This window comes from Dipteris shenzhenensis, chromosome 29 (assembly GCF_047967505.1).
Source record: "Dipteris shenzhenensis isolate YYH24624 ecotype China chromosome 29, Dip_SZ_1.0, whole genome shotgun sequence".
In the NCBI taxonomy this organism is placed as follows: Eukaryota; Viridiplantae; Streptophyta; class Polypodiopsida; order Gleicheniales; family Dipteridaceae; genus Dipteris; species Dipteris shenzhenensis.
The window spans coordinates 8,248,728-8,272,879 of record NC_141624.1 but is presented as its reverse complement, the minus strand read 5'-3'; the positions used below and the strand labels follow the sequence as shown (position 1 = coordinate 8,272,879).

The 24,152-nt window shown below is 42.9% G+C and overlaps 1 protein-coding gene across 4 annotated transcripts in view; it reads right to left on the bottom strand.

Annotated features, from left to right (window-relative positions):
- Nucleotides 1-4,155: 4,155 nt before the first annotated feature.
- LOC147882388 (glutamine-dependent NAD(+) synthetase-like) overlaps nt 4,156-24,152 on the bottom strand; it is a 57,320-nt gene continuing 37,323 nt past the window's right edge. For all 4 annotated transcript variants that reach the window (XM_087400624.1, XM_087400627.1, XM_087400626.1 and 1 more), the window contains 7 exons: nt 20,978-21,113; nt 20,650-20,788; nt 20,289-20,465; nt 6,767-6,934; nt 6,439-6,534; nt 6,216-6,344; nt 4,156-4,699 (listed from right to left, as the gene is read on the bottom strand). In XM_087400624.1, coding sequence (XP_087256750.1) covers nt 4,460-4,699; nt 6,216-6,344; nt 6,439-6,534; nt 6,767-6,934; nt 20,289-20,465; nt 20,650-20,788; nt 20,978-21,113 — 1,085 coding nt within the window. In that variant the 3' untranslated portion in view covers nt 4,156-4,459. The remainder of the gene's footprint in view (nt 4,700-6,215; nt 6,345-6,438; nt 6,535-6,766; nt 6,935-20,288; nt 20,466-20,649; nt 20,789-20,977; nt 21,114-24,152) is intronic.

The following is a 24,152-nucleotide window of genomic DNA, read 5'->3' as shown; positions in this document are numbered from 1 at the left end:
CACACAGGGAATGAATGCAAAGCAAAGTATTGTGAGACTAATGAGTCTGATTGTTGGTATGCAAAGAAAAGAATTGCAGATATGAACAAGTAGAAACCGAGCCCAAGGCGAAATATGGACGCCCACTTAAATGCGAGCAAGACAAGGGTAAAGGTAAGAATGGTAAGGACAAGAATCAAGGTCCTTCACAAAATTAGTGTTATTTTTGCAATGGTTATCACACCAAGGCTAAGTGTCCATTGTTGCAAGAGCATCTAAAATTGTTAAAAAGTGATATGGATGGACAGAAAGTGGATTCCGAATGCCAAGTCATATTAGTAGAACTCCCAAACTCATGGACACTAATGCAGTAACTCGGTCGTCACAAGTTTGAGTGGATCTAGTGAAAAGGATCCTCCCCCTTCTTTAGGAGATATCAATTGGAAAGCACAGAAACAATTTTCATCTCCGATATCCTGAGAGCTAAAGGGAAAAGGACTAGCTATAAATTTGCCACTTGATTTGAGTATGGCACCACCAGTTGACAACTCTACTGAGGCCTCCACAAGCAAGTCTTAGGATGAACCAGGTTTTGATGAAGAATGGGTCCAAAAATGGAAAAAGCATGGGAAATATTTCAAAAATATTAAGGTTAACCTGACAGTGGTGGCTAAATTATTAAAGAGTCACCATTCCAGTCACTGACACCCCGATAGTAGATGAAGAAAATCTATGATCAATTTGAAGACCAAGAAGCAGCATGTGTCGGGCGTGATTGTAGATGGTGGATCTGGAGTAAATACATCCTGAGAAGCTGCTGCGAAATGCCTTATTCGAATTCGTATGGTGGAGCAATAAACTATTGAACCACTAAGTATGATTTCTGATATTGTTGCTATTACTATTGGAATGCATTACACTGCTAGTCTACTCATAGTGCTAAGGTATTGCATGACTAGGGTTTCAAGTTGATGACCATCAAGATGGCATCAAGATGGAGAAAAAAAGATTTAAATTCTTATAAATCCAAGGTTCCAAAAAGTTATGGACCAAAAGATTTGGAGGTTTAGATCAATTTTTACAGGATGTTGAAACTCGGCTAATGGAACTCCCAATACTACCTATTGGAGAACTTGACTTCTTCCAGGTGGCTATTGAGCTCAAAAAAAACATAAAGATAGTAGATCAACAATATCTTTATCCAAGTAATTTCACTAAAGACATGGTTGGTGAAAGAGAGTAGCCAAGCCAAAGCTGATAGTCACTCGGCTTAGTTCTAAACAATTGATTCTAGAGCCAGCACAAGAGCTCAGATGGAAACAAATAGGAACAAAAAACAGAGGTTATTAGCACCCATGTGATTGGTCAGCAACACCAAGCAGTCAAAGAGTTGTTTAGGCAGTACAAGGATGTGTTTGCTTGGAGTTATATTGACTTGATAGGGGTTCCTCCTGAGATAACATTATTCCATATGCAAAGCCCATTGTTTGCCTATCAAACAACAAAGGTATAAAATGAATCCTAACTATGCCAAGCAGGTCAAAGCCGAGCTAGATAAGCTAATCCAAGCTAGATTCATTTATGCCATCGATAGACATGACTAGTTGTTTCCCATTGTGTAATACTAAAGAAAAATGACAACTCAAAGTGTGTACCAGACCCATTTCCTATTCCATTCACAAATGTCATTCTTAACCAAGTTGCATGACATGAGATATACCCATTTATGAATGGATACAGTGGCTACAATCAGATTTTTGTGGCACCTGAGGAGAATCAAACTAAAACTACTTCTATATGCCTCACTATAACACTACAGGTTGTAGAGCCAAGTGGAGGAAAACTAGCGTCCCATGTCTCTCCCCAATTGCCTAAATTTGCATGCATTGATTGCAATGCTAGTTTACATGTTTAATACAAATATTATATGCAATGTTGTGTACAAAACTTGAAAATGAAAAGTCCTTTAGAGACCATTACACAAGGCTTGGGTACTAATTACAACAACAAAAAAGCAAAGAAGAAGTTTGCAAATGAAACCCTTTCCCCTTTGAAAAGAAATCTCTTATGCTATAAATCATAAAGTAGGATAGTGGAAACAACTTAACTACACATGAAGCTTATGATTAGTCTTTGAAAGTAAAGAGTAAATAGAGGTAAAGGAATCAGAAGCATGCTATACCTCAATTGGAATGAAAAGGATAGGACTGGTTGCATGAGAACGAGTTATATGCATTTGGTGGGGAAAGGTTATGCTAGTGGGATAAATGCCTCTATAAGCAAGACACATCGTCATAATGGGCCCAATGATGGGAGAAATGACAAAATGACTTGTTAAAATGGGATATCATAAAATATTCAGACCAAGCGATGTGACTAGACTCGTCATGATAGAACCACATCTATGGCACTTTGGTGGTCCACTCATAAAGCATGTATGAGACAATGAACACGGCCTTGAGGAGGCAAGATGCTCCACATTGTCATCACATGGAAAGTGTTTCTACTAGAAGATGAGGCTGCCTTCTCCTCTACAATATATCAAAGAGGCCATTGGTGAACTAAGCTATTGAATGCAAAGCAATTACTTTTTGCAACAATTTGCTAAAATTCTTAAGAATAAAAACTCTAGTGTTCGTAACAGTTCGACCTTGCTTGGTTTAGTTAAAGCTTTTGTGCCCCAAAAGAAACACGAAAGAAATCTGAGGGATAATGAATAAATCAGGGATAATGGCCACAAGGCTTCTTGTATAGACGAAAAAAATAAAGAAAAATGACATGCATGCATATTGATTTTCACTAAAGCTAACCATTTCTGAAATACCTAGAACACATCACTCTTCCGAGCTATAGCATAAGCCCACACGTCATTAAACATTGGCTAGCTTCTAGCAAGGGAACACATTTGCTAACTAGCACAAGTTTGCCCTGAACACACACGCATGCACAACGTGCACACACATAGAGGATCCTCAATACTTTCACCGCCTTTGCACCATTGAGGTCCAGACTACCAACATTCCTACAACAAATCGAGCCATTGTTTCTAGAGCCATCTCCAACGGATCCTTATGTGGTGCATTCATGCCATATTTTGTACAACAAATCTGGGTTGAAGGCATCAAGAACCCACAATGATAAGAAAAAGGCTCTACAAGTCCATTACTTGTAAGAAGCATTCACATCAAGCAGAGGCAAGAGTCAGTCTCCAGCACAACTTCAATGTGGAAGCCAACATGCACAGTTTTGACTTTTCCATTGCATAAATTTATAAGCGAAACCAAAACTACTCTTCTATCAAGCAAAATGTAACCAAGTACATAGCTAGAACAAAGCATGGAAAGTTATAAAAGATGCTTGGCTTAGTTAAAGCTTTTGTGCCCCAAAAGAAACACGAAAGAAATCTGAGGGATAATGAATAAATTGGGGATAATGGCCACAAGGCTTCTTGTATAAACGGAAAAAATAAAGAAAAATGACATGCATGCATATTGATTTTCACCAAAGCTAACCATTTCTGAAATACCTAGAACACATCACTCTTCTGAGCTATAGCATAAGCCCACACGTCATTAAACATTGGCTAGCTTCTAGCAAGGGAACACATTTGCTAACTAGCACAAGTTTGCCCTGAACGCACACGCATGCACAACGTGCACACACATAGAGGATCCTCAATACTTTCACCGCCTTTGCACCATTGAGGTCCAGAGTACCAACATTCCTACAACAAATCGAGCCATTGTTTCTAGAGCCATCTCCAACGGATCCTTATCTGGTGCATTCATGCCATATTTTGTACAACAAATCTGGGTTGAAGGCATCAAGAACCCACAATGATAAGAAAAAGGCTCTACAAGTCCATTACTTGTAAGAAGCATCCACATCAAGCAGAGGCAAGAGTCAGTCTCCAGCACAACTTCAATGTGGAAGCCAACATACAAAGTTTTGACTTTTCCATTGCATAAATTTATAAGCGAAACAAAAACTGCTCTTCTATCAAGCAAAATGTAACCAAGTACATAGCTAGAACAAAGCATGCAAGAAACACACACAGCAGGAGAATGCGATGAGATGATGTTAAGGCTACAAAAAAGAGCCATAAAAACTTAATCCTACATCTAAAAACTTTACACAAAATCATGACATCAACCAATAGACATTATATTACTCAGGTGATATAGGTCATAGAGCTCATGAGTCAAAAGGATGAACCACAATATATGATTCGAAAATTCAAAAAGACTTTGAATGAGCGAATATGAACTCCACAATTGTGTAAGAGCGTAGAGCTATTCAAATTTGTTCCCTCCTAGCTTTCAGGAGACGTGCCCTTTGGCAACAAATGAGGGGAATGATTGCCACTCAAAAACATCTAGGACAGATCACTTTGTCCCCAAAAAAAGCTAAAGGGAAAAACAATGACGCCTGGATCCTTGATGGCATTAAGGCCTAGCTATGCCCCAGTATCAACCTATTTTCATGTCCCTCTTCCAGTAGACGCACTCCCTGCATTAGCAGCTGGCACACCCAAACCTGTTGCATACACTGTGGCTGCTTGAGTATCTGTAGGTCTATTACTTAAACTGTTTGCAGAAGGAGAAGTCTCTGTGGCTTCCTTCAACTTCACTAATTCATCAATACAACGAAATTGCCAAGGCCAACGTGTGTTGTACAAAAACTGACGGAGATCAAATCGGTTGTCCTCTGGAGAGTAGTTCTGTGACAAAGATATGTATTAATAAAGGCATGGTCATGTATTAGAAAAGTCATGCCTTATATAGCATCACATTCACAGAGAAGAATATCCTTAACTCAGTTGCTGTTGCAAATTTGACTATGCACAGCTTGACAAACGTGTGAATCTAACCATTCATCTAGCTTGTCAGGTGATTTCTTTTTCCGTGTTTATTCCAAGAACATCAAATCAAAGCTGTTTAGATCCTAGCAGCTTACTAGCGTCAAATCTTGTCATGTGCCTACCTAAGGACAGCTAATAAAAATTCACTACAAAATACAAAACCCCACACAAACAAAGTTGTACACGTACACAAGTTGATAAGCAAGAACAAGTTATTTCACGCAATGGAATGATAACTTTCTAAACATTCTTCTTTTGTACAACTGCATCGCTTTCACATCTATAAAACATATTGCAAAGCAGTTGTCTAGCATTTACATTGCCACTAACTAAACAAAGTGCAAACAAAATGCATAATTGAGAGTAATGCAAGAATAGACTCATACTAAGCATCCAAAATGGAACACACCCATAGTACGGAACTTAGGGACATTCTGGGTGCATCTATATATATAAGCTGAGGGCTCATTTGTGGGGATCCCATGGGGTGCACTCCTTTGGAGATCAAGACCTAAAGCAGACCTATGCCTAGTCTGGCGGAGCACCTGGATTGGTGGACTCTTGTGGTATGGGACAAGGGGGTTGTGGACGTGGATTGGCGCTTGGCTAACCTCAGGCTCGGATGGTGATCCTTTAAACTGGATCTACGGCTGGATGTGGAGCTTGCCAGCTCCCCCACATCGGTCCTAACTAATGCTTGGTGATTTCACAGGATAGGAGCTTCAGAGATTGGTCTTGGACAGCCTGGTTTGGGCTAAGCCATGCCACATCTAGGTGTATGTAACAGTAGAATTTGGTATCAGAGTCACTTTGTACCTTGAAACCGAGCAATTCACCTCGTATGAATGAAGCTTCATACTCGTGAGTTTTGGAGCCCTCCCTATGGATGATCTTTGACGTCTTAGCTGTAGTGTTTCTGTGGGTGTTGCAGAGCCCGAAAGAAGAACTGCATGGAAAGAACCTCGAAGCGGAAGAAGCAGATCCTCCTACTTACATGTTTAACGCTTTAACGCTTTGCAGACTGTATTAAGACATTTTTGGGTGTTTCTGTTAGTGTTCTTGAAAAGTGAATCCAAGAAGATCTCTCAGCCATGAAACAAATGTATGACCTCAACGACGGGAAAGACAAGGTCTCAAGATTGCCACATGTAGGTACATTAAGGGTTATGAGAACTCTATTGTTTACCTTTTTTATTGCAGATAAACATTAGATCTTGAGAGGCTTCCAAACTCACGTCACTCACTCTTGTCACAATTATTTTATCAAACATACCTACAGGAATAAGCTACAGCTACCTTGTTCTAGCATGAGATAGGTGACTGGTGGCATGGTTAACGTTGTATGCACATGCACAAAATGACACAGAAGGATTACCTCTGCATGATATGAAGGGGTCAGGGTTGTCATCTTGTGCCTGTTCATGGAGTAATACCGGAAAAAGTCCTTAACCTTCTCTGCCACTTGTGATGGTGTGAGTTTACCCTCCCAGTAATGACAGAGATACTGTCAACAAGCAAAGACAGCAGCTTTGGTATACTAAGAAAATATGCAAGCTACAAACAAAGATTCAGTAAAGTTGGAATTAGCCTTGCTTCACCTTAAACATGGAGACTGGCCCACACATAAAAATCTTACGGAGTCGTCCATACATGGAAAGCTCCTCATATGTCATTCCCATGTCTACTTCATCTAGCTGTTGCAAAACATGTATCTCAGAAATATCTAAATAAAAGCTCTGTTTCATAGACAAATTATTATATGACATTCACACCCTCGAAATTGCCACACAACTGCATACTTGAAGGCATGCACATAGAATATGCCTCCCAATCAAGTAATAAAATTGCCACTACCTGAATGACAAATGTGAAGAAATCACCCAGGAATGTGAATGTAACATTCAAGAAAGAGAGAAATTACAACACCTGTGAATACTCTGCCCTGATAGGTTCCAATTCAGCAGTTGGTGGAGCTGCTTCAATTTCTGCAAGAGCTGGGTATCCAAGATTTCTTGCACCCCAGCATAAAAATTTCCGCAGATCCATTTTGCTGATACCGCCTATTGGATTGAGATCTGCAGAGCTACAGTCATACTGCAGCACCATTTAAATATTTTATTTAGTGGTCAAACATGTACTTTGTACTCTTCTGACAGACAGATATCAAATGCATTATCTGTAGTGAGGCCTAAATAGTTTTCTCTGAATGCTAGCTTTCTAAATGCAAAGACTGGATTATTTTCTTATTGTCTCATGTCTTGGACTGAAAAATTTTATCTGCAAACTGCTCCAATTAAAGTGAGTTTAAGAAGTTACTCCAGTTCATGAACCTAGTTAAGATACCAAAACGATTGGCTAGAAAAGTTAGTAATGTCGATACAAAAATTAAAGTGTTGGAAATAGCTGATAAAACTGCAGAAAAGGTCCAACAGTCAATCAATCTGCTGCAAGTTACTGTGTCATCTAGATGCATGCCTACATATCAAATTGAATAGGCACGTACCAAATTGAACTATTCCACTCAACATATGTAATAATCTTAATAAGACAGCTTCAAAAAATTTGGGGATACTAAAAGCCTCAGACCAATTTTTAATAATAGTGCACTACACACCAGCCAGACATCTAAGCACATGAGATAAGCTTACTACGATGCCCTTCATTCAATCTATCAAAACAGAAATTGCATAATTAATATAAAAGGGAAAAGCTTGCAATTTCAAAAGGTACAGTCTGTATACCTAAACAAGATCACATTAGATTTCAATTGTCTTACAATATCATGAAGTACAAGACACCTTGTAAGTGCATGATCATTTAAAAAACTTGCGTGAGAAGATTTCTCCTTGGAACCCTTTTGCGTCTCTAGTTCATGGGCTCAAAGATATGTGGCTAATTCATTCTTGTGAAACTTTGATTCCGCCTCAACAACTGCGTGGCAATTTCTTATCTTTGGTTAAAGTTGCTTTATTACAGGACTTACACCCATGAAGGTTTGAAAATGAATGATCTCAGCTTCTCTATAGCTTGAAAGTAGGGCGCAATCTTTTATCTGGTCCAGCCAAAATTTCTCTGATCTGCATCTATGTGCAGTATTGATGGCCATTTCCCCTCACTCTTCAGAATCAATCAAAGTTTTGGCAATTGCAGGTGCATTTTCTTCTTGAGACTGAGTACATACAGACCTTGACCACTTCAGCTTTGTGGGGAGGATCTTAGTGCACAAAACACTTTGATTTGGTTGTTTTACTGGAAACATAAGTGATGGGAATGCAATTTTATTTGATGAGCTATTTTGGAAGAGCGGTTGACATGTTTTTGAAGTTGAAAATTTTCTGAGGACTTTTACATGCAAACAGTTTTATCTTGGTCAATCTATTTGGCCCTTTGAAGATATTGGTATTTTGGATTTTCGCTCTTTGCAAGTAATTTCATAGCAGTTGCAGAGGCCAGAATGCAGAAGACAGTTGAGCACGCAACAATCCTCCGTAGAGGTGAGTCATAGTCCAAGTTCGTTGCGAGTCTTTTGTCCATGATAATGTCAAATTCTGGTCTTTATATAGTCGACTTTTCTCTTGTTCTCTTTTTATGTGGCATTTTAGAGAGCGAATTGTTTGGGCTTGAGAGAACTTTCAATTTAATCATGCACTGCTCCTTTTTGGATCACATCTGCCACCCAAGTATCCCAACCGCCCTCTCTGGCTGTTGCCAAATCTTTGTAATGTCCTGCTGCACTTCCTCCTCTTGGGATATGGACCCCCTTCTCCTAAGTCCATGGGCGGGGGGGCTAGGTGAAGCACAATTGGGGAGTGATCTGACATCGTCGTACCTACCAGAATACCCATGGCACCCGCTTTGTGCAACACCCAATCGAAATCACATCCAACAACCCAAGAGGCTCTTTGTCAGCCACATCCAGAAAGAAGGCCGTTGTTGCTGCCGGCAAGCAAGGGCGTACACGTCTAGGATCCTGATCTTGGAGTCACCTATCCGTAGACCCATCCAAACTGCCCACCCTGTGATAGGCTCACCTGATCAAACACATCTTGGATCAATGCCTCGGAAACAAAAATGCATACCCCTCTACTCCTGTCTATGGCGGGGCACCAAACCTCAAGGCCCCTGTTCGAGAGAAGAGGGTGTCAACGTCTGATATCTGCTACTCAGAACATGTGCTCCTAAATCAATAGAAAATCCACTGCTCATCCTACCATAGCTGTAACCATGGTTCTTTCTTCTGGCCACATTTTCATTTTCCATTATTGAGATCTCATCTTACTGATCACACACGTGTATTTTTCTATGTGAGTTCTTATTGCAAGATTCACATCTCGACCGGGCATCTTCTGCTACCATGTGCACATACTCTCTTGCAGCTTAGAGTACTCTCTTTTCATGGCTGATCACCATGCATGCTATCTTCAGTATAGCAATTGCCACCTTCAGTCTGACTTTTTCCGGACTTTAGAGCTCTTAGTGCCTTCAGTGCAATCTGTCACCTTTCCGAGTGAAGTTACAAGTCAATTGACTACCTTTTTGGATCACCCTCCACCTGGTATTAAATTACCAACATGCCGTACAAGACTGATGACGCTTTGCACATCCACAAGGGTTCTCCATACCCGACCATTACTCCCTAACACCTTCAACGGGCTTGGGGGTGAGTTTTGGTGTGTTAGGCTATGATGCTTAGTCAATGAGGATGGATCTAGATCGCATAGCTTAGTGAGTTGGGAGCGATCTCAAAACCCAATCCTTTAGTATCTAGTTTCGAGAACCTTTTGAGAGCTAAAAGATGGTCTCAGTTTGGTAGAATTCTGAGTTGTCTAGAGTTAGATACAAGTTGTCTAGGTTCTAAGGTTAATTGAGTTCTAGGCCTTTAGATTAATTAACCTTGGTGAATGGGTATAATAATAATAACCATATTCATAACGTTATTGAAGTATTAAAAAGTTGATGCTTTTCTAAAAAGGTAGTTGAGCTTTTCTGCTTTTTGCTTTTCTAAAAAGCTAGTTTGGCCTTTCTGCTTTTTAGTTTAGCTTTTTTGCTTTTTGTTTTTTTTTTTTAACTACTTTAGCTTTTCTACTTTTTGCTTTTCCAAAAACCTAGTTTAGCTTTTCTGCTTTTAGCTTCTTATTTTTGGAAAAGTTACTCTATTTTCAGCCCTAGCTCTCCTATAAAATAGTGGCCTAGCCTACCCACTCAAATTCATTCAGTGAATCCTCCCCAACTAGGCCATCTCCTCTTCCTCTTGCTGCGCAACAGCTTCCACCTTGCCGCCATAGCTGCTGCTACTGCTCCAATTCGCTGCCATCTCCTATGTCTGCTGTGCACCTTATCCCAGCCTGCCGCCAGAGCTCTTCCAGGTTGCTGCGCTGCTGAAAGTGTTGCCCTAGCGCTCTACCTTCGCTGCCTCGTCTACCCTTCTGGCTTTCTTATCAGTTGCTCTCTCGCACACCTAACTCCTAGCCTTTCTACTCTTCATCCACCTAGCCTGATGCTGCTCCAGCCTATCTTCTTCCTTTCATCTGCCAGGCTGAGGATGAGAGATCGACCAGTTTTTCTCTCTCATCACCTTAACCGTTTGTACAATCAGCCTGCTGTATGAATCTCATTTTCTGACCGCCTAGCGGTTTTAGAGGGCTGCCAGTTAACTCAGCTTACCTTATTTAGGGTTTTGAATTGTTCATGCTAACCCTAATAGGTAATATCTGTTTTGCTTGTGTTCCAGGGATAAAGGAGAAGACCGAAGCTGATCATGTGGCTATCTTCACCTCGAACTTTCCACGGACTGCCCGTGGTTGCTTTCTTGGATTAGTCTGGGTCATATGTATATTTGGGCTCTATCTTTGGCAGAAGCATCTTTGTAGAAGTCTTATACTTGAGTCTTGGTCTGGAACTCTAGGATTACCAGAGTGGGTTTTGCCTAAAGACCCGTATCACCATTGTAGTGAGGCTAAGCATCATTGAAATATAAAATACAACTGCGTTTACCTAGTTGGGGGGAGCAGTGTCATTCTCACCCAGTCAGGTGTCGGTGCACTTGTCTCCATCTCTTATTTTTTGTTGATATGTGGATGAATATGGTGTGAATGCATTTTAAGTTATGGTATTAATAAAGTTAAAAAAATTCTAAGTTTATTAAGTTATTCAACTGGAAATTACGCTTCCGAATAAGCACGACTTTGACAATAGCTCTCCTAGTGAAGTATCATATGCCGTGGTGGTTGCTACGCACAATTGTGAAGCCATGCACATTCCAACAAACCATGGTCCAACTCAAGGGGAGGAGGGAGGGGTGGGGAATAAGGCTCTCTTGTGGGTGCAAGCCTGTGTATGACAACCTCGGATTTCTACGACTTCGCCAAGAATTTAGAGGGGGTTAGGTGGTGTCGGTGCGATGGCACGCCAAAGGCATAATAGGCTCAATGCCTACCTTCAGGGCCCACTACATCATGATGGAGACCTCATCCCCAAGCTGGCTAGATCAATGTTGCAACGACCAGTGTGTAACTGCTTGATCTGAACCTCTGGCCCCAAACGGAGCACAAATACTGCGAGGCCCAATCCTTGTCTCTCGTCAAGAAACCCAATAGAAAGATAGCCATGTCATTATGGGAAATCCACTACTCCCCCCGCCACTCCTCCATCATGTGAAATATCTGGTTCCTCATCATGAGATTAAAAAGTACGAGGGTCCACTTTTCCTCCCTCAAAGTTGAAAACCCAAAAAGGACGGGAGGAGGAACTCAACTGCACGAATGGATCCCCCTTCAAGACTGCAAGATCAAAACTATCACCTCCAAGGCAACAAGATAATCATTCCGGACGTCAAGGTAGTTCCATGGTTCAAGCCTCCAAACTCACTGGAAAGGGGTTTGAGAGGTGGGAGTGAGAGAGAAAGAGAGAGCACACCGACACACATAGTAGACACGAGAGTGTGGGGATAATGAAGTATGTTTGTTTCTCCCCAAGCACACAGTCAACCTTTTATATCAATGGATAAGGTTACAACACTAAGTACACCATACTTAGTGTACTTAGCAATAAAAGTACTAATTGTACTTAAGTGTACTAACTATACTGGGGTGGCCATAATGCCTTTACCCCAACAACCTCCCACTTAAAGGCAATATGTCCTCAAGTAAAAATAAATGAGAAAAATACAGCATATACACAATGGAGTACATGGCCAAATGAGGCTCAACCTATACCCATCAACTGTCGGCAGTGTGCAAACCGCTCTGCAGGCAAGCCTTTTGTCAACAAATTTGCTGGATTGTCATCCGTGTGAATCTTGACAAGCTGAATCAGCTTATCATCTATCACCTCTCTGATGAAGTGATACTTCACATCAATGTGCTTCGTCTTTGCATGAAAGACAGGATTGTGTGCCAACTGAATAGCACTCTGACTGTCACAATGCAACAATGGAATATCACCTGTAATGCCCAAGTCTCCCACTAGCCGAGATAGCCATAAGGCCTCCTTGCATGCCTCTGTGGCTGCAATATATTCAGCTTCCGTGGTAGACAAGGCTGTGCACTGCTGCAGCCTTGATACCCATGACACTGCACCTCCAGTGAATGTATAAACATAACCAGTAGTAGACTTCCGGTTATCTGGATGACCAGCATAATCTGAATCCACATAACCATGCACCTTTGCATCCTGCTTGCCAAAGCATATGCACAACTCCTGTGTGCCCTTCAGGTATCTCATGATACCTTTCACTGCATTCCAATGCTTCTTGCCTGGATTTGCCATATACCTGCTAACCACTCCCACTGCAAACACAATATCAGGTCTGGTAGCAACCATGGCATACATGAGACTGCCACAAGCTGAAGCATACGGAATCTTGGCCATTTCAGCCCTATCAGCATCTGACTGCATCTGACTGTGGGCTATCCATTGCACTGAGTTTCACATATGGAGGCAATGGAGAACTAAGGGTCTTCCCCCCCTCCATATGAAACCTGTGCAATACTTTGCCAATATACTCGGTCTGAGACAAATACAACAAACGCTGTCCCCTGTCTCTCCGTATCCGCATGCCCAGTATGTGATTTGCATCACCAAGGTCCTTCATATCAAAGGCCTCATGCAATCTCTTCTTAAGGTCATCAAGCTCCTTACGAGCCTTACCAGCAATAAGCATGTCATCCACATATAAAATGAGAATGATTAAGCTGCCATTTGCAGCCCTTTTGGTATATAAGCAGTGATCGACATCACTTCTCCTGAAACCTTGGGACTTCATGAAGGTATCAAATTTCTTATACCATTCCCTTGGTGCCTGTTTCAGCCCATAAAGGCTCTTCTTAAGCTTGCATACAAGTGACTCCTTGCCCTTGACTGCAAATCCCTCTGGCTGCTGCATGTAGATCTCCTCATGAAGATCACCGTGAAGAAAAGCTGTCTTCACATCCATTTGGCATAATTCCAAATCCTCACATGCAACCAAAGTAAGTACAATCCTGAGTGTGGTCATCTTAACCACTGGAGAAAAGATCTCATCAAAGTCGACACCATACTCCTGCTTAAAGCCCTTGGCAACCAACCTGGCTTTATACCTTGGCTTAGCTCCAAGTGTGACTTTCAATCTATACACCCACTTGCATGGCAGTACTTTCATGCCCTTAGGCAACTGCACCAATTCCCAAGTACCATTTTTATGGAGACTGTCCATTTCGGACTTCATGGCTAGTTCCCATAGCCTTTTGTCATGCATTTGCACGGCTTCCTTGTAACAGGAAGGTTCTCCACAGTCTGTAAGCATAATAAAATCTGCCCCTGGAACAAATTTGTATGGCTGCCTCGTTTGTCGAGTGGACCTTCGGACCCATTGGTCTTGCTGTCCAGCCTGCTGTTCACCTAAAACAGGTGGCTGTTCCAGTAGATCAGGCTGCAGAATTATGCCTGGGAGATCTTCCAAAGGTGGTATATCCTGTAGGACATCTTCCGCCACTGCGAGCTGTCCATTTGGACCTACTGCAGCATCATGCATTGGCTGATTACGCTGCTGTTGTGGCTGATTTGCAGCCTGCCTGAATTGTACAGGATGTCCCGAGTCATCAATGTCAACCTCTGAAGCATCAGAAGGCTTATCTACTGCCTTAAACATACATGACTCATCAAATAAGACATCATTGCTGCGTATAAGCTTCTTATTCACAGGATCCCATAGGCGGTAACCCATCTCACCATTGTCACCATATCCAAGAAAAATGCATTTAAGAGACTTAGGATCAAGCTTGCTGCGATCTTCTCTGCGTATATGCACGTACGCAGTGCAGCCAAAGACCCTCAAGTGCTTATAGGAAGGAGGTTTTCCTGTCCAAAGCTCCTCTGGCACTCTGCCATCCAGTCTCTTATTTGGTGACCTATTGATGAGGTGTACTGCTGTTTTTACAGCCTCAGCCCAAAATCCATAAGATAAAGCAGCATGTGACATCATAGAGCAGGACTTTTCCTGTATGGTTCTGTTCATACTCTCTGCAGTGCCATTCTGCGCTGGACTGTAAGGAGCAGGGAGTTCCCTTTTAATACCTCTAGCATCACAAAATGCATTGAATGCATTAGATATATACTCCCCACCGTTATCTGACCGCAAAGCCTTCAGTGTTCTGCCTGTTTGGTTCTCAACCAAAGCAAGCCATTTCTGGAACACTGGGAAGACATCACTCTTCAATCGAAGAGGATACACCCACACCTTCCGTGTGGAATCATCTATAAATGTGACAAAGTACCGTGCACCTCCAAGTGAAGGACTAGGCATCTCACACACATCTGTATGCACAAGCTCAAGTTGAGCATCTTTAGGTCCTAATCTCCTCTTATGAGGACACTGTAATTGTCTACCATATATGCAGTGCTCACAAAACTTTAAATCAGAAAATTTCAGAGACGGTAAGTAGCCAAGGCGAGCCAATTGCTCCATTCCACTTATGCTCATATGTCCCAACCGGCTATGCCACATAGAAATATTCGGCAGCTCGGTGGCATGAATATCAGTATGATTACATACTTTAGCATGAAGGGTATACATCGTGTCAACCTTAGGACCTCTGGCAACAACCAGGGCACCTTTGGTGACCTCCCAGAAACCATGACCAAAGCTGGTCACAAAACCTTCGTCATCCAACATGCCAGTAGAAATAAAAATTTTCTTGACTTCGGGTACATGCCTGACATTGTGAAGCATAAGCTGAGTACCATCAGCAAATACAAGCCTGACATCTCCAACACCGACAATACTGCATGCATGATTATCCCCTAGAAACACGACTCCATTACTGCCTCCTGCATACCTAACAAACAACTCTCTGTAAGGTGTAACATGGAATGAGGCACCTGAGTCAATGATCCAAGAGTGCATGTCTGCAAAACCGCCTGCATGGAGAGCATGAGCATCCAAAGTACAGAGAAATAGAACCTCTCCCTCACTATCATAACCGTGTGTAGAATGAAGCTCTTCAATCTTCACACTGCTCTTGCCCTTGCTTACTGGTACAATTGCCTTTGCATCTGATGCATCAGTGTCCTTGGCTTTGTCTCTCTTATCATTTTTCAGTTTAAAGCACTGCTTTTTGGTATGTCCCTTTTTGCCACAGTAGTAGCACTCAACATCTTTGTTGGAGCGGGACTTGCTCCTGCCTTTTCCCCTTTCCTGGGATTTGCCTCTTTGCTGACTTCTCCCCCTTGCATTCAAGGCATTGTTAGGCTTTACTGCATCTTGAGCTTTCAGCTTCTGCTCTTCTTGCAAAATCAGCCCTGTGATGTCTGCAAAACTTATGAAAGTGTTTGCATTTGTCACAGCTGTGGTGAACGTATCCCAACTCTCAGGAAGAGAGATCAAGAGTGCCATACCCTTGGTTTCCTCATCCACCACATACTTCTGATTCGCAAGCTGAGTAACAATTGAATTAAACTCATTGAGATGTGCATCCATGGAGGTCCCTTCCTTCATCTTCAGATTGAAGAACTTGCGCAACCAATATATCTTTGTGGCTGCACTTTGCTGCTCATATGTGTCCTGTAGCTTTTTCCACACACCCCAGGCTGTTTTTTCACCGTCCACATTCCAAACAACACTCTCATGGAGTGACAATTCAATTATGGACTTTGCCGACAGATCGGCCAATGCCCAAGCATCATCAGATGTGCCAGTGGGCTTCACACCTTTGTGTACAATAGGAGCATGAAACTGCCTGAGGATTAGCACATTCAGGACCATCTTTTTCCACATCGGGTAGTTAGCAGCACCCTGCAACTTCTTAATATTAAGAAGAGAGGACTCCGAGGATGAAGCCATTACAATCAGCAGGAAATATAACCCACACTTGGGTGCCTGACTCCCTGCAAACCAAGTGCACACAAGCACTTGAACTGTGCTCAAAAAAATTTAATTCCTGCAGCGGAACAACAGGAACTGCACCTGCAACTGTTTCTCCCACTTAAACAGAGAATTATAACTGTTTACTGCTTGCTGCAGTTTCCGAACAGCAACTCTGTTTGCATCATTAAATGCACTGTTGTACAATCAGCAGTACTCTGATATTAAAGCAGCATCTGCCCTGCAATTACAGTGAAAAACAGCAGTGTATTTTGCACTCTGTACTTCTGTATAGTGATTGTAATCAGCCCCACAGTTGACACAGAACAGTACCTGACTGTACCAGAAAGTACAGAATCAGTAAATGACTGTTTGACTGTTCAAACCTGTCAACTTCAAGCTTCAAGATACCACTAAAACTGTATAACACAGTTTAGAGTAGGATTTAGGCAAAAGCCCCTTGACTGGAGGAAAAATTCTCAGAATTTGAGTGCATTTACCGCTTCACTGACCACTGTAAGGCATTTAATTGCTTCCCCCAGCACTGATATGCATCCAATTGCAAAATCCCCAATTTGACTGGCACATTCAGTGCTCAAGTCTACAATGTAGTGCTCAATGCATCTTCCACTGTCCCATAGGTCAACAAATGCATACGAATCCTGCAAGAATCAACTCCAAACAGGAGGATAAACGCAATGCGTGCGTATACAAGCCAATACTTGGCACTGGCTACAAAAGCCCCTTGATTCTGCAATCCAATGTTGAGGATTTCCTCACACAGAAGGCATAGACTGTATATCCGCTCACTATACTTGCATTTGACCAGTAATGCTCACAATGAGCTCGAAGACTGCACCTGTACCTGTATCGCTGCCGGAGCAGTTGGCGAGCTCTTGGCGGGAGCTCGTAGGCCTGGCGGGCTGCTGGCGGGTTGCTCGCCTGCATGGCGAGTTGATGGCGGGCTACTGAAGGCGTTGCCTAGCTGGCGACTTGGTGGCGCTGCTAGCTGGCGTCGCCTGGCTGGGCGACGCTAGCCGCGTTTGCTGGCACCGCCGCTGTTGGCATCGCCTGTGGGCGACGCTGGTGGCGCTGGCTGGCTTCGCTGCCTGCTGGCGCTGGCAGCGCTGGCTACTGCCGGCCCTGCTGAAGCAGCAGCTCGCTGCTGCTGGCGGCGAAATGCAGCAGCTTAGGCTGCTGCTGCTACTGCTTGAAGGCGCTGATGCTGGCGAGCTCCACAACACGATGCTGCTGCTGCTCGACGAATGGGAGGGAGATATGCAAGGTCAAGCTCTGATACCAGTTGAGAGGTGGGAGTGAGAGAGAAAGAGAGAGCACACCGACACACACAGTAGACACGAGAGTGTGGGGATAATGAAGTATGTGTGTACCTCCCCAAGCACACAGTCAACCTTTTATATCAATGGATAAGGTTACAACACTAAGTACACCGTACTTAGTGTACTTAGCAATAAAAGTACTAACTGTACTTAAGTGTACTAACTGTACTGGGGTGGCCATAATGCCTTTATCCCAATAGGGTTGTCATGGACAAGGACTTGAGCTTGAAAATTGAGAAAAGGGGCCATCTGACTCAAGCTGCTCCATAGAAGTTGGATCCTACGTAAAGAGAGGGCCAGGCTAGGACTAAGAGGAAGAAGCCAAAGACTGAGAAGTAGCCTAATTGCCCTTGCCCAAAGGCTTAGGCGCTAGATAAGGTTGGACTTCGGGGGAGGAGGACAGGAGGAAACGGGAGGGACTGCTGCAATGTGGAGGGGGGGGAAGAGGGGGGCAGAGGGTGATGGGAGGAGGCGAGGGTACGGAGGAAGGTGGAGGTGGAGGGCAGGGGGGATTGGGGGAGTTTTCGGTACAATGGGTTCTCATGTGGCCTACTGCTATGCAAGAGCCTGAGTACTACAAGCCACTACCTCTGGCAAGTCCGCTGGAAAACCAAAGAAGATCTCACCCTCAAGAGTATGGGGATGTCCTAAAGGGGATCCATCGGTCTAGTCTCCTTGAGAGACAGGGAAGTTGCTGTCCACTTTGCCATCACCTTCTGCAGTAGGGCTCATTTGCCTACGATTCTTTGGGGCCGTCTTACTAGGAGTCTCTCTCCACCCTAAGTCCAAGCCCCCTCAGAAGGCCCCCTTTGTTATCCCTGTCGAGCATGAACATGAGCGGGAGCCCTACCTTGCCCTGTAGGACAGGCCCATCTGCCTATAGCCAAGACACTGACCTTGAAGCCCCGAAGCCTCAACCCTCTGTTGGAGCTCTCCCCGCCAAGAGTCTAGAGGAGGATCTGCTCTAGAAGAGTCTCGGGATCCTCCACAATCTGACTGAGATGAGGGACCCCATTATCTATAGGCTGCTAAAGTCGGTGGGGACTCTAACAATGTAACAGCCTCCAATGGGCGAAAGGATAGGTTGATACTTCTTCAAGAGCCCCGGGAAGCGGAGCGCATCCGAGAAAAGTGGCACATGATGCATCGAGTCCGTGTCATCAACTATGAACCCGTGTACCAAGGGATGAAGTAAACAAGATGGAAAATGGGGCTCTGGTCCACTAGGACCAATGTGGTGTCAGGGGAACTCAACTGAAGAAGAAACAATCCTCTCCATAGATGGTGACCTCCTGAATGTGGTCACCGTTTAGTGGTAAGCTCGCTTGGATCCAATCCTGCACTCGACTCCTTGTGGGAGTGAGTCCAAAAATCCCGTCTATCAAAGCTCTGTCCTAAAGTGACTGTATTGCATCCTTCACCTATTGCTTGTCCTATGGAGAAATAAAAACTTAGCGTGCAGCTAGAGGAGTCAAGGGAGCTGCAGAGCCCATTAGACCAAGGGTTACTACTAAGATTTCTTCTTCAAAAACGTTGCGCTACGAAAGAGGAAGGGGGAATGGAAAAGACGAAAGAAAAGCTATAGAGGACCAAGATCCTACCAAAAAGGCCAACCAGAGGACTCAGGCAGAAGAGAACTGCTCAAGGCTCCCACAAAGCGGACCTGCTTGCTGGAAAAGGGTCCAGCAGAGCCAAAAGGACTTGAAGCAGAGAAAGAAGGCTCTCTGGCGTTCCAACGACTGCCCAAAAGAGCCACCTTGTCCCGGCTCAGCTGAGCTCCAAAAGAGACACCCTGTCCCGGGTCAGTTGGGTGGCCAAAAGACAACAATTGTGCTGCTTCCAGACCAAAATGCAGCACAAAAAACTGTGCCATACCACCCTGGTCAAAGCTGCACCCATGCAGAGATCCTAGAAGCAGTCAGGAATTGTACAAACCTTCAAAACCAGTAAATCTGCCCAACAAGAACTCCATGAACAGCGCGAATACCTGTGAGCCCTACAGGGATGGCGACTAAAAAAACTGGAAAGGCATTGCAAAATAACAGGTGGGAACTAGCTGGAAGAAGCATGGGGAGCTTAGGGGAAGGCGGGGGCGAAGACAATGGGAAAGGAGGCTGGAACGGAGGGATCGAAGAGGCTAAGGCAGAGGACTCACATGGGCAGGGAGCTGCAGGATCCTTCGGAGTCGTTATTACATTACCCAAATCTAGGGAATTATTAAATCATGGACAATTTGCGTAGAAATGACGATCATATTTGGCTTCCTTTTAATTCTGTCTACACTGAAATCACGGTCTCCCATAAGGTCATGCCTTGAAATGCAATGATGCTTGCAGCGACAAGCTTCTTTATACATCCCTTCTCCAGGTACATAAAGATGCCAAACTAATGAATAAAAGCTTTGTGATCATCATGTATGAGAGCTCAAACTCCAAAGAAAGCAACCTACTCTTGTGGCTATCTGTGGAATCTCCAACAGCGTATATGACACTGCTGCCTAGATGAAGTGTATCAATATGACCAACACAATCGACAAGAGATACTACTTTAAATAGGTCAGATCTCTGGTATAAGAAAAAGCCTTAAGAATCTACTCTTGTAAGGACTCAAAACGAGCTGTATAGCCATCAAGAAAAAAGAATCCTAGGTAATTATTGTTCACAAAAGCAGCTTAGCACTAATTTTTATGACTACATTTATTAATAAGCCGAAGAACATGAAATGCCATATCAATTATTAATTCTCAGCTGTGAATTCTGGAGATACGCACTTTTGTCAGATATCCACGCAAGCCTTCATCAACATTTGCACTGCCAAGCACAAGAAGAAATCCTGGTTTGTTCCGAACCCATGGCATTAGTGATGCTAGCATGTATGCTATCACCATTCGAATACGAGCTTGGATGTTCTGCAGAGCAAGGTTTTCTGCTGTGGTTCCCCCATCCAGCTATTGGCAAGACAAGAAAAAGGTCAATAGGTTGTAGCAGAATTAAGTAAAGTGACAGAGAAAAGCCATCATATAATGCTTCACATGACAGTTATCCCAAAAACCGCAGCTACAATTCATGGCATCCAATTATCTCATCTAAGCATAGATATTCCAGCGAACAAGCTTTGAACTCTATTCTCACCTTGTAGCGTAGAGTTTTTCCTGTGACAGATTTGAAGAGGAAAAGAAGTGCAGAGACCACTGCATCAATTTTCAAGTTCACATGAGATGCCCCAATTTGCATTGCTAACCGTTCGGCACGACTGCGAGTTTCATTGGAGCTGTTACACAAAAATGCATACAATCCTATTTAAAATTCAGAGAGAACTTTGAAAAAAAAAAAAATCAGAGAAAACAAAACAGGGAGCAAGTTGGTGCCTTAAAACCAGACTCAAAGGAAAAGGTGATTAAAAAAGGGAGTAACTGGACTCAAAGGAAACAAGAGTCTGGAAAATACAAGGAGAACCCACCTATTTTCTGAGCCCATGTAGACTGTGTGAAGAATCCTGTTTGCGAACTCTTTTGAATCCTTCGGGAAATCTTGAGCAATATAATGGCCGATTCTTTTTGCATCAGCTTGCACTTGAACATTTCCTTCGGATATGGCTGCAGGAAAGTAGGTAAAAAAACTCATAAATCTTAATCAACATTCATTGCAATAGTAAACAGGAAAATATCTCCACCTCCCCACATTTGCCTAGTTTGAGGGCAGTGTTTTTTTTTCACGCAAATTGGGGTTTTTTTGGGGGGTGTCACAAGGGGATATTCCCTCAAAACGGTTGCTTTTTGGGCCCTTTTTCACCCCAAGGGTCGCCCAAAATATGACCCTTTGAGGTGGCGATTGGGGGGGGTAGTCTTTTATAGGAGGAGCGTATGTATGGAAAAATGGGGGTGGTGTTTGAAAAACTGGTGGGAAAGGGAATCTTGGGAAGGGAGAAAAGGAGGGAGGTACATATAAATTTCCTTTAGCTGTCTATGTAGGTGACCAAAAATCATGTGAAATTGTACATTTTTGTCAAGAAGAATTGACCTCAAAGTAAGCATGAAACGATTTCATTAGGCCATTACTTAATAGCTCTCCTCCAACAGCATTATTTCTGCAACTATAATTCCAACTTAACAAGCACAATCCAAGGATTCCTCCTATATTGAGCCATTATGATTAGGCAGGAGAAGGCAATGCTTATCAGAGAGTGTCAAATGTGTTGCAAAACTGTATGGGGGCTAAGAAATGTTTTTTGAATGCACCTAGATTTATCTGGAGAACAGCACCATACATTGGACTTTCCGTAGGGATGCATGCATCTGGGACGACATGCACTTATTCTTGTGTGATTCACTTTTAATATAATGGAAAGTTTTGGCTCTTCATGGTGATCTTTGTGTGCCAATGGTAAAAAATGGCATGGCATATTGATGTGAATTCATGGTTCAAACTGAGCAACACTTCTGTCCTGCTTTGTAATTTCATTTATTGCAATCGGGTGAATGTGGTGCTTTCTAATTTGTTGAGAAACCGAAATTGATTTTCATAATAATGTATCTCATTAACACACGTATAAAACAATCCTCACTTGTAATAACGATGAAAATGTGTTTGCTTTCCCAAAAAACAGCAACAGAGATAAGTTTTCTTCTAGCAATTTCTTTAACAATAATATTTACAGACATGGCCTGCATTTGATCCTTCGATGCTGGGTGAGCACTGTGCGGATGGACTACACGTCATTATGATAAGAATCAGCCAGCTGAATCTGGTCACCAAGGTGACTGATTCAGTTATTCAGAGCACTTTGAGTGATTGTTCGCCCGAGGCTCAACTAATTTGAGAGATCATGTCAAAATATTCTGACATGTTTGCAAAGGAACTTGGATCTACCTCCTAAGAGGAACATTGACCATAAGATAGAACGTTTGTATACCTGATGCGTATCCTGTTTAAGTCATCTTGAACTTCTAATCAAGAAGAAAGACACTTGTATGTGTTATGCATAGATTATAAGGGTCTGAACAGATGGACCACTAATATCCTTTATCAAGGATGGACAATCTCCCCAATTAGCCCTGTAGAGCCAAGTCTTTTACAAAGATCGATCTGAGAATGGGCTATCATGAGATAAGGATATTTGGAAAGATGTCTACAAGACCACATCTGTACACATTTCAACCATTATGAATTCTTGATGCTTCCATTTCAACTCATCATGCACTGCCACCTTTCCAGCAGAAGATGAATGATCCCTTTTGTCCATATCTGGAACGATTTGTTGCGGTCTTTCTGAATGGCATCTTGATTTATAAGCAAGAACATTTTAGAACATGGCACCATCTGTCCTATGCTTTACTAGTAAACCTTTCTTGGATGAAATGGATGCCAATAACTATAACGTTGGTGCAGCATTGTTCTGAGACGGTAGACAGGTAGCTTTGGAGAGTTAAAAGATAACCAAGCCACAATATAAGTGGCCAACACATGAAAAGGAGATGTATGTTGTCTCCCGAAGGCAGTTTGATTGAATTACCATGGCCCTTGTTAGATGCAGAGCGATCGCCAGGAGGCCACGGTGGACCACATCCACAAATAGCCGCCCGCGCTCTATCTCTGGCTTCAGGCCAGTACAGCCCCGTCTACCATCAGGCCCACTATGATATCCCACACCTTTTTGGGATCCCCATTCATGTATCTGATGTATCTGATCCTACATAATATTAGATTTGACATGATGATGGTGATGATGATGTTATGACTATGTAGTACATAGCACTTAGCATGAATGATGATGCTCGTTTAGTAGCTCCAGCCTTTCAGCTTTTTGTATCAAGTTTCTCTCAGTCTCATAGACTCATCGTTAGAGTTTGCTTACAATGATGCTAAGCATTCAGCTACCCCAATCATCCCATTCATGTTGATGTAACCATCCTACAGCCGCATGGGTAATTGGCTTGCAGGATGTACTGCTCCTTGCACAACAAGAAGAAGAAATATTGCAGTTTGCAAGGGAAAGCATAAAAGTTGCTCAAGATAGAGCACAATTTTCTGCTAAAGAGAAGCAATAACCTCAAATTCTATAAGAGGGCTGGTGAGTTTATTTGAAATTCCTAAAGATTTTCAAATGGTGGGTTAAGTCTATAGAATGTCTTCACTCTTTTGTGGTCCTTTCTTAAAATCAATAAAGTGGCCTATGAGTTGCATTTACCTAATGGTGTTCAAGGACATCCAATCTTTCATGTTAGTAGATTGAAAGAGATGATAGGTCCGGGAGTTAATTTAATCTCTGAGAAGGAGCTTTTATGGCTTGACGATCTAACCACTTACCTGCCTCATGAACCGGAATGTCTTCTGGATAGTAGGGACTGACAGCTTAGGGACAGGTTTGTTCCAGAGCTGAAGTTATGTGCATTTCCTACAAAGGATTTGAGACTTTTGACAAAGGTAAAGATGAAGCTCCACCACATACGAGATCAGCAGTAGTGCCACAAGAGCTTATAAATCTCATGTAAGAGCTCACTCGAGCTAAACAAGCAGCACAAGCAAGGTCAACAGCATAACAGGAGCGTATACATCACAAGTCAGCCATTGACGAAGGTCATCTTGATTGCCTACCAGAGCTTGGAGGCGAGCGTCAGTGCCGGCACTGTGAGCCC